This window comes from Mchenga conophoros, linkage group LG7 (assembly GCF_057382185.1).
Source record: "Mchenga conophoros isolate Kocher_MC1m ecotype Shallow Benthic linkage group LG7, M_conophoros_male_GT1.1, whole genome shotgun sequence".
NCBI lineage: Eukaryota > Metazoa > Chordata > Actinopteri > Cichliformes > Cichlidae > Mchenga > Mchenga conophoros.
Genome location: NC_140532.1, coordinates 39,709,857 through 39,721,516, shown reverse-complemented (window position 1 = coordinate 39,721,516; position 11,660 = coordinate 39,709,857). Strand labels below are relative to the sequence as shown.

At 40.6% G+C, this 11,660-nt stretch overlaps 1 protein-coding gene across 1 annotated transcript; it reads right to left on the bottom strand.

Annotated features, from left to right (window-relative positions):
* Positions 1 to 2,206: 2,206 nt before the first annotated feature.
* Positions 2,207 to 9,797, bottom strand: LOC146570647 (progestin and adipoQ receptor family member 3-like). Its single transcript, XM_085279214.1, has 7 exons — positions 9,655 to 9,797; positions 9,024 to 9,270; positions 8,663 to 8,825; positions 7,219 to 7,374; positions 6,898 to 7,095; positions 6,656 to 6,746; positions 2,207 to 4,535 (listed from the first exon to the last, which is right to left on the bottom strand). Exons 2-7 carry the CDS (start codon positions 9,218 to 9,220, stop codon positions 4,393 to 4,395), a joined length of 948 nt encoding a protein of 315 aa, XP_085135340.1. The 5' UTR covers positions 9,221 to 9,270; positions 9,655 to 9,797; the 3' UTR covers positions 2,207 to 4,392.
* Positions 9,798 to 11,660: the final 1,863 nt, after the last annotated feature.

The following is an 11,660-nucleotide window of genomic DNA, read 5'->3' as shown; positions in this document are numbered from 1 at the left end:
AGCTATTTGCATTGATCAGGGCTATTGCCCTGTTGTAAAAGCTGTCCTTGAGTCTATTTGTTCGGGACCTCAGCAGCCTGAACCTCCTGCCAGACGGCAGCAGCTTAAACACCTGGTGTCCTGGGTGTGTGCAGTCCCGTAGGATGCTGCGTGCCCTCTTGAGACAGCGAGTGCTGCACAGGTCCTTCAGGGAGGGAAGAGGATGTCATCTCCCCCTGAGGTGAGCCCCACCACCAAAGGTTTATCTTAACTGTCACACAGAAAGATGATTCGAGATGGAATGACTGTTTTGAGAGGGCACAATATCTTTTATAAATGCAATATTTCTTAGTGCAGAAATTTGGATTTTTTTCCTCTAGATTTTTAGGGTACTGTCAGTTCCTTCACCAGCACTCCCCTCGGGGGGGGGGGGGGGACGCCTGAGAAAGGCGGAGCCTGTAGGGGCTCAGAGAGCTTTTTTAATAGTAAACCAATAGGTTTTGACACCAGGAGGTTTTGAGGCAGGCTAATGTTCCTCAGAGGTCTCAGAAAATACAGTGTTTGTTGTATATGTTGTATGTTGTTTTAATAAGACACTGTGTGTTGTGTGTCTATTTTAGGTATTTTTTAGATGTGTGTGCAAAACAACTTGAAACTAGAGACTCTTTCCAGCTCCTCTACATTCATGTTCAGCTGCGGGTTGGCTCTCTGACTTCTCCTAGCTATCAGCTATTTGGTCTTTTTTGGTATGTATTATGAGAATAGACACTGAACTAGCTTTATTCTCAAAGAAGCTCGTTTACATATAGGCTGTAGACAGTGAAATATAATGCAAACTACGGCATTAAAATGAAAAGTTCTTAAAATAAAAATTGACCGTTTCCAAAAATGCTGATCACTGCAGACACTTCTCTGTACAAACAGCCATTAGCTCATGAGGTAGTACACTCAAGGTTGTTATTTGCTTGCATAATGATCATACTTTGAAATATTGACACTATGTCTCATAATAACACCGCAGCAGGACTTCATCATACTGTTGCACACTCACACGTTCAAGTATATATGGGACACCCATCTTTTAACTGTAAAGAAATGAAGAGTAAGCAGTTTGTCTGTTTGTACCTGTCAATGATTGAATAACTTTGAACCCCCTTGAAGTCTGCATTGCCACAGTTTCCACACGCGAGGCCTTCGGAGTTAAAATGTGGCTGAATTGGGGTCAATTATAATCCAGACCTAACTAACAAGGTAGTATCGTAAAATACACATTATTTACATCACACTGATGGAATTCTAAAGTGGGAAAGTGGAAGACGTATGAATGCATTGTGATGTCAGAGGTCAGAGGAGAATGGCTACACTGCTTCAAGCTGATAAGGACGTAACTATGAGTTAAATAGCCACTCGTTACAATTAAGCTATGCAAAGAGCATCTCTGAATGGAGAACCTGCTGAACCTTGAAGCAGATGAGTTACAGCAGCAGAAGACCACATCAGGTGCCACTCCTGTTAGCTAAGAGCAGAAACTGAAGCTACAATTCAAACAGGATCAACAAAATTGGACAACAAAAGACTGGAAAACTGTTGCCTGGTCTGATGAGTCTTGATTTGTCCTGTAGCATTTAGATAGTAGGGTGACAATTTGGTATAAACAACAACATCGATGCATGGCTTGTATCAACCCTTCAGGCTGCTGGTGCTGTAGTGGTGTGGAGGATATTTTTTGACACGCTTTTGGTCCCTTAGTACCAACTCAGCATCATTTAAACACCACACCTGAGTATTGTTCCTGACCATCTCCATCCCTTTATAAACACAGTGAGCCCATCTGCTGATGTGTCATGCAACAAGGAATGAGGATTTATGCTGATGCTGTGAGGATGAGACATGACTTCTGACCAGGCAGTTCTCATCACGATGCCATGTATTTAACAAGAACATACTTTTCAAGCTGCCAACTGACATGAATCACTTACATTGTGAGCTTTACCTGTGGAGACTGTGAATAGAGAGAAATAGGCACAAAAACCGAGATTTAATCCACATTTTCCACTGAACTCTGCATCATAAATGAGAAGCATTTGAATCAATGCTGCCTACTACTGGTTTTTATGAGACCTGCAGCTTCCTCGCAAACCAAAATGAGCTAATCTTGCACCTCTCTTAAATCACATCAACCTGCTTGGCTTTTTAAGCAACTGAAGCACAGAAACTCACAAACAACTGATTTCCCAGCACTTTATTCATTCATTTATTCATTTAAAAATATATTTTCACATAGGCACTGAAATAAATATTTCACATTGCAGTAGTCAGTGCCACCGCAGTAACATACAAAACACACAAAGGAAAAACACAACCAAACAGCAGTCCAAGCAGATCAAGCATTTAATGCCAAAATAAAGACACTTAAAAAAAAACAGAGTGCTTTTGAGTGCTGCCGTCATGACTGCAGCAGTAAGTGCTCTGAAAAGAAAGAAAGAAAACCACACTGGCCTTGGAGTGTAACAGTTTGATCATTTTGTCCTAGTTTAGGCTCAATTGTGGACCCACAGATTGTAGAAGTGCCATTACAGTACAAACAGATAATAAGGCAAACCTGATTGAATAATGCAAAAACAATACAAACCACCAAAAACATATAACTGTCCAAAAGTACATTAATTTGAAAAAGAAAAGGAAACTGACACACATCAAACTGGCCTTGTTAAAGCAACGAGGTGGCGGTTATCAGTATTTTTTCCTCACATTGTTGCGAGAAGCTTCATGATAAAAGGACTGATGGCTGATAACAGATATCTGCTACAGTTGACTGACCTCCCGGGCTCATCACTGAGTGTTATGTTAAGTGCTACTGCTCACAGCAAACTGTGAATTCATAGTCACACGTACCGCTGCTAAAGCGTCATTTCCTCAAAATTAAATATGAAGGAAGAGATCTTGTTTCCTCTCGTCAGACTCATATCAGCCACCACATTAAAACTCCTGTGAGTTGTGGCTGATCTGTTTTACAATAGGGCACAATATCAAAACTGGAAGCGTGCCAGTAGAGATAAATGCACAATCCTATAATTTGATCAAACAATTGCAATAGATAGACAACCACAGGTCACTTAGCACCTCTCTGATGAGCTGTGCTGAGTGAGGTGAACTGTAAGTAAGCTACAGCAGGACGACTGAAATCAGACTCCCAAATTATGTAAGATGAGACTGAAGACTAAAAAATATATACCCATCATCTCAATGATAAAAATGAGTTTAGCATTAAGATTAGTCTGTTTCTCTCAGCTGATAACAACAGCTTTGATTTTATATACTGGCTTTGCAACTTTGCAGCATTTAAAGTATTTTTTCCCAACATATGTGTTCAAATATAAAAAAAAAATACTGCAAGTACTGAGTGACTGTTTCTACCAAAGAGAGGTAACTCGCAGTACCCAAACGGTAACGTTCAGCTCCTTTGGGTTTTTCTGTCATTCCCACTTCTTAATCAAGACATTTCACACAGAACCAACAACAAAGCAAGGCAAAAAATAAACAAAATTAAAATAAATAATTCTTCCCACAGACTAAGAAGTAAGATTCAAAGGATTCAAAATACCTATTGATATTTTTTACCAACACTTCTGTACAAAAACTACAATCATAAACAACCATGAGAAAATGCTTTTATCACCCAAATATTTTCTACGAATACAAAAAATACAGTTTCATGCATTGATCTAATAGAGCTCACTGTTTTCTGTGCTTTAGGGGCTGAGTTAGTGTGGCCGACCACATCTAACATCAGCTCACAGTCCTTAGGGAGCAAACACAATCCCAGCACCAACCTCCACCTCCAGTGGCTCTGCTAAGCCGTGGGATGCAGGTACCCTCTCGGCATATTTATATATGCCTCATTATTAAAAAAACCAAAGTGTTCGATCCCTCCAGCAGAGGTTTAGAACTAATTTCAAGCTGAATTTAAGCTGTTCTGGGGACACCTGGTGGCCAAACATTTTACTGACATGCTATATGTTTGTGTCAATCGGTCAGCTGTCTGTAATCACATCCGCTCATTCTCCTTTAATGCATGCAGTGGCTGACATGATGTGTTCATCCATTTTATTTTATTTTGGACAGTTAAATTACAGTGAAGGGTGTCAGACATATTTCTTACTGAGGCTGTGCTGCTGCTCTAATCCCTAATGTGGACTTCAGATTGGGAAGATAATCTGCGAGTGGTACGCACAGGTGAGTTGAACAGTGTGACGGAGGGCGTACGATAAAGAAGCCCCTTTATTTCTACCGCCGGTACTCAGAAGTACCTTGTCGTTAGGTTGACAAGGTAGAGGTCACAAAAATATGGTTCTTCTTATTATTGTGTTGTTTTTAGGCAGCTTTACATTGCAGTTACATGATGAATTTCACTTAGCTCCTGGTGGTCTGCGCTGGGCAGGACTGGCTGTGTCTAAAGTGCATGATGTACACAGCCGTCTGATGCCACCAGTAAAACATAGCCACCACAAGTATGTGCCACACCTGGTGGCTGGCACCCAGGTAGTTCAGCTGGCCTGGAAAAAGAAAAAATAAAGTGTAAATATAATGCATTTATTAATTCTCATAATGTAGAACTGTTGTTGAAAGAAGTTCAATCGTTTAAAGGGAAAACAAATAACAGATGGATGGATGGGACGCGTACTCTGTAGCGGTCAGAGAGTTTAATGGCTTCATCGTACTGTAAAATGAAATGTCTGGTGTGTCGTTGTCATGGCGGTGTATACAGTACCCTCTTAATCATTAATATTTCTGTTTCCACATAAATTCACCATTTCCTGTTTAAGGTCATTAAGCAGTTTATTTGACTGGTAAATGGACTGATCCCTATACAGCTCTTTTCTGCTTAAAGCACTTTATATTTAGCATTTCAGAATCAGAATCCTTTATTAGTCCCAGAGGAAATGATGTGGTCCCAGCTGCTCCAAGACAGTAAGAACAGTAACTAACTCAACTAAATTAAAAAATACAATATATTACAAAGTTACAAAATAGCTTTAATTATAAATATCCCAGTTTATTTATTTATATATATATATATATATATATATATATACACACAAATTTAAAAACATATGGTTGAATTGATGTGCCTTTCTTATCATATTGACTGCCCAGAACAGACTCGTAGAAAATCCAGAGCATTGCCTGACAATTTTGGCCTCTAGTGGGAACTTTTTTCCCTCCATACATTGTGTTTTGTATAATCCACATGAAGATCAAACCATTCTTTTCAAAGACAGAGCAGTGAAGTTTAACAGACCATGTGTCTAGAATTATGAACATGATCTGAAGAGGCCTGCACACTGCGAGATCCCAGCAATCTTCTTCAGCAAACTTTATTGTACGCCACACTGCCTGATACCCGCTCGGGTCTGTCATGGTAAAACAAATAAGTTTCTGCTGCAACAAACCCGATTTCCTTCTTTGCTGGAATTGCAAACATTTTGTTTTACACTTACATTTACGTTCCTCCACTCCACTTAAGTTTGTACCAGTCTGTGTCCGTTGATCAGGGTGTCATTTCCTGTCCTACTGGTTAGTTTGTCGACCCAGATCTAGCAGCAGTCACACTGTGACATGTCATCTTACATTCCTGATACTCCCAGCTTACTTCCTCAAATGCTTTTTTTTAACTGTAGGTCTCAAGACCATTAAGGTCAACTTCAGTACTCTGTCACTCTCAAAGCAACTTCACTCTTTTAAAGCTGCTTATTTCATCATGTATCATGAAAATGGTTCCTAATGTGAACGGGCATCGGCACATAGGTGTGGTAAGGATAACAGCTGAGTAGCTTTCATTGTAATTTTCCACTTCTGATCATGTTTTGTGAATCCTGTGAGTTATGGCTAAGAGACATAAAGTAGGAAGATCTACGGCCTGAGAAGCCTCAGAGCAGGAACTTCATACCCAGAATGATGATGATAACAGTTTAACTGACGGAGAAGGGTCAGATCAGCTCCTTTTCATATGAAAATGGATTGCCAGATAGAGAAGTGTGATTCATCACTCCAGAGAACACGTTTCCACTGCTCAAGAATCCAGTTTTTGCGTAACTTGCACCACTGCATGTGATGCTATGCATTGCGATTGGTGATGTAAGGCTCACCATGAAAACCCTTTCAGTGAAGCTCTATACGCTCGGCTCTTGAGCTCATCCGAATGTCACGTGAAGTTTGAAGGTCTGTAGCGATTGACTCTGCAGAAAGTTGGAAACCTCTCCACAGTGTGCACCTCAGCATCAACTGACCCCACTCTGTTAATTTACGTAGCTATAACGCTATCACTTCATGGCTGAGTTGCTGTTTTTTCCACTGGCTTCCACTTTGTACTCCTAACAGTTTACTGTAGAATTTTTAATAGTGAGAAAATTTCACGACAGGACTTTTTCCACAGTTGGCATCCTATCAGGTTACCTGGCCAGAGCATCCCATTCTTTCACAAATGTTTGTAGAAGCAGTCTGCATGCCTAGGTGCTTGCTTTTATACACCTGTGGCAATAGAAATGATTGGAATGCCTGAATACAATGATTTGGATGGGTGAATGCATACTTGAAAAGTTGATATCAAAATCGTTCACTCTGTAAAGCCAAAAGCAAACAGACACAAATGCTGCCGCAGACAAGCAAAACTCACCAGGAAAATATCGCTCAGGGATTTTGGTGACGTAGAACAGGAAGGCAGAACCAGCAATCAAGTACATTATTATAACTCGAGGCAGAAACAGCTGAAACAGAGACAGGAAAGATTTATTGTACACAGGGAAAATCCTCATTTCTGGGTTAAAACCATAGTAACAGCATCACAGCAGAAACGGCTTGTAATAAAGCTCTAAAACGATACAGCGAACATACAGCGCACAAGCTTTGTTTCCTGACCTGCACAACATCGGAGGTGAAACCACCATTGAGCCAGACCCAGTGGCAGGCAGGAATCGTGCCAACACCTGCCACGCAACAGAAGATTGACATCCGTATCCAACGCCAGTCATTGCTGAGGTAACGAGGGTGGACCTGAGCGCTGAAGACGGCCAGGATCAGGGACAGCACTGTCAGCAGGTAGACCTGCCGCCAAAACTGCAACCAGGGGAAGTAACAGACAATATAAAACACAGCGCAATATGAGCCTGAGGATCTCCAGTTTCATATCTTAAAGGAAAAGGAATTAGCCAGCAACCTGATACTAATGTTTGTGCTTACAGCATTACAATAGAAAGCGTAGAAGATCCCAGGTACATAGCAGCCCAGGATGCCAACAGAAATGCCTGCATAGTCCAACGCCAGCCAGCGGCGGCAAGTCTTCTCCGATCGATGACACGAGAACAGGTGATACCCCACTGAACACAGCATGCAAACCTGAGAGGGAAGCACACAGCACCAGATGCAAATGTTTTTCGACAATTTCTTTACGTATAGAGCATTTTTATGCATCCATCAAGCTAATCACATTTGTGACTACACGAAAAACTTTGTGTTCCTTTACCACATGGGTACATTATACCTACATAAGAATTACACTGACTAGTTATTCACTATATTAAAAGATTTCAAACCATTTGCGAGTGAAACTTACAACATAAACAAATACACAGCTAAAATGTCAAAATCCGCTATCTGTCAACAGGAACTCTAAACTTCACAGCTACTTCTATCTACACACCTGGGAAGGTGGCAGTGACCTGAGTGCACCTGTAGCAAGAAACATGAAACCTATGTTAATAGGTTTGTTCAGTCATGCAATTGCACAAAGCTACCCTGGTAAAATAAAACTGCTTCACAAACAATATCTGGAAACAGAAACATCTCATGCCAGCTAAAAGATTCATTACAAAAAATGCACAATAAGAAAAGAATCATGAGAAAACATTCATGAGAAAGTGCTTTATTTTTGCACAGAGAAGTGTACAGCTGCCTGATTAATGCACTGTCTGGACATGCCCTCACAGGAATTAAGGTGGATTTTTGCCAAGTTTTGACTCCCTGCACAACCTTTGCCCTGGTGGGTGGTGTCACCGTTTGCATTCATACTTGTGCACTGACGATGAGTGAAGCTGAGTGTTATACTTGAAGCAAATAAATAGTGAACAGCCCTCTCTTTAACTAAATGCAGGAAAGAGAAAAGACTTTAGAATCAGCTTGGGCCATAGACTGCTGATCAGGGAGCAACAATGGCAAAGAATGCCATGAGGATGACATGCAGAGGATTGGCATGACAGAGTAGGATGCTAGCGATAGGGTGAGATGGATTCAGGTGATCAGCCATAAGGAGCAGCTCAAAACTGTAGTTTTAGTCGTTTACTATACAAACAATGACAAAAAGCAATTGAACAACTTCAATCTCTATGCAAATATGAGGCAATCAAACTACTAGCAGGCTACTAGTTTACACAGCACTCTCTTTCATATACATTTTGCTTAATGCTACAATCTGAATGACATGTGCATTTATCCTGTTTTTATGGTATTTTTATTCCTATTTTCAACATTATTTAATTATGTCATTTATTGATCTATGGTTATGACTGGAGGGATGATTATTTTTAAATCAAGAAAGTGATTTGTAATTTTGCAGCGACGAAACAAATCATTAAAACCAGCTCACAGGAAGCTCAAAAACCATCTTGCATACATACACACAACTTACCTGGAAACAGAAGAGTCCTATAGCGTAGATGACATAGTCTTCTCTGTTGGCTCCAGAAGCTGGCAGGACAGACAAGAGGTCGTTGACTCCCAGAGAGAAGAACAGCAGGAAACCCAAAAGGTGGCTCCAGATATTCACCGTCTCATTGGACAGAATAAAAATACTGCAAAAGAAATGTGCAGGATGTTTGCATGTGCATGGTTTATGTGCAAATGTATGGATATAATCACTCAATTTTCCCCCTTCTGGTCTGTAATGCTATATATTTATATCTACAAAGTTGGGCAACTCAAAGAAAGATAAATAACAGTAAAGGCCAGAGGTGAAATGCATAAGCTTGATTTTGCAGTATTCCCAGCACCTTTTCAGGCAGAGTTTGGAGGGCAGGTGAGCCCTGTAGCCGTCTGTGATGTAGGGGTTTTCCTTCAGGAAGAGGGGGATTTGTTCGTAAGTGTACAGTCGTATCCTTTGGGGTATCAGCACCGGCCAGTGCTGATAACTGCCCAGCTCTATGTAGTGGGCAGTCTTCAGCAGCTTCTGGGGCATCTTCAGCAGCATCTTGCTCGGGGCTCCTCTGGCGGTGTAAGGCAAGCTGAGGGAGGCTAAGGCTGCATATGGAAAAAGGAAAGGTAGGCTTTATAAGGGAGTGTGCTAGGATGGTAAAACAAGTCCTCCTCTATCTGAAATCAGTGCTGACATTATGTTATATCTACAGGATCAGGGTTACCGTCGTTTGTGTGTGTGTATTCATCTATTCCCTAACCCTACCTCCTTAAAAGCTCTCAAATCTCACCACCACCAGCACCACATTCTCAGTTAAGTCCACAGGCTCTCCGCATATCTCTCCCTTATAACTAAACCCCTTAAAACAGCAAACTAAACACACTAGCGTGCCCGACTCGCACGTCAATCCGTTTGTTATTGTTGGGCCATGCTAGCTAATGCGCACGCTAGTCCGCTAAAGTGATGTGAAACGGGGTTACAGAACTCACCATTAGTCCCACTCCGACTTTCGATGTCCCCGTTCACACAGTTCAGCCATATCTGGATGGCTTTTAACCTGACACGTCAGTAATAATGTTACATTTTAGTGAACAGACACACTACCCGCAAAACCTGTCTTTCTTCTTTTGACGTTGATGGTAAACAATGAAACGGCACAATGCTGCCACCAACTGGTGGCTGCGGAGAATTTCACCCTGCGGTGTTTTATTAAACTTGAAATGAAAACAACAACAACAACAACAACGATGATGATAATAATAATTTGTGGAAATGTATCCTAATTACTGATGTAGGTTAATTAAGGCCTTGTTCTCTACAAAGGAATGCATTTCAAACTGCATCTTTTATTTTAGCGGTTTGAACACTTCCCAAGAGGCATCACGCCCAAGCATTGGTGGACCATTTAATTATAATGCGGCTTGTTTATTTAATAAGTTTGACTGGTGACCACACCTAAAAAATACTGACTTTTTGCTTTCACTGAGACTGTTGCACATTGTTTAAGTCTTACCAGCATCCCACGAGAAAAAAAACCAAACAAACCAAAAACTACAGCAGTTATTTTCATTTTCTCAGATCTACAATTCTTACCCATGTTTGTAAATTGTCAAACATCATCCTACCATAATGCCTGAACATGACAAATCCTTTAGCAGCTGCTTTACGTTATTTAAAAATTGTGAAATATTAAAGCAAATAGCTGTTTTGTGATGTTGATATCTATTTGCTACAGAGCCAAAATCTCCAAGAAAGTGGTCTTGAGCAAGCCATGATCTTGAACGAAATAAGAAAATTAATGGATGGTCTTGAGCCTCCAGCCTTTCTGAAGGTCTTTTAGTCTTTCTTTGGAGATTGGATGCTTTTTCTTAATCTACTGCCTCTCCAGAGCTCAGACTTCAACATTATTGAAGCACTGCAGGATCATTTTGCTAGAGATCAAAATACAAGGCAGAAAACATCCAAAGAAGAAGCTGTGGAAGTCCTTCTGAAGCCTAAAGAACTATTCCTGAACTACAAGAAAGCGAAAGAGAGTTCAGGCTGTGTAGGAAAATAAAGGTAACCACACCAAATATTGACCGTTCAAGCTCATAAGAATTGTACAAACTCTGATTTTGCCTTTTATTACTGTATTTCAGTTTATGTTTGCATGTGTTTCGATAAGTCACTTCTTCTTTTTTCCCATTTCCAAGCAAAATGGGAAATAGATGATGGCTCGAGATTTTAGAAAATTTGGGGTCTCCACTATAACTTGAAACAATAAATAAAATCCAGTTTGAGTTGGTATTATCGGAGTATTGTCAGTAGGAGCATCTAACATCCAGAGCCCTGCTGTCTCCTCTTCCAACCACACCCACATAAAAAATAATAAAATACAAAAACATGGACCATGATCATGACCTAAACAGCCATCAGAAGAGAATAGATTCCTCTTCGCTGACGCAGTGACTTTGGTATGTTATTAGAGTTGCATTGTCATGACTTCATCCTCTTGAAAGTTAACACTAAGCCACAGGCTGTGAGGACATCCCTACAGAGAGTGCAGACACATGATTACAGCACTCGCTCACAAAAGAACTCCAGGAATGAATTAAAAATGTTTTTAGTCTCCAAGATTAAAGCTCCTGGGGGGCTGGTGTTAAAGACTATACAAGTTTATATATACTGTGTTGGAAAACAAAGTCTCCGTGTGTCGCTGAGCAAAGGTGGGGACTTAATTTCAGCACTTGGAAGGAAGATGCAAGTGTTCATGCAAAACAACAAATCAACCCTGCGCACCGAGGGCGTTGTGTTTGCATTTTCAATTGTTTCCATCTGGAAGAGATTTACAAGAGCACGATGCACTTGTTTGAGACACGAAGCATAAAGTTCATCTCATGAAAGGGTGATTTATGAGTCAGTTAGACCTGTATTACAACAAGACACGCCATTACCGATTACTCTTTTTTGCTAAATCTTGAAGCGATTTAAGTAGGAAGAAGAAGAGACTCGAGTT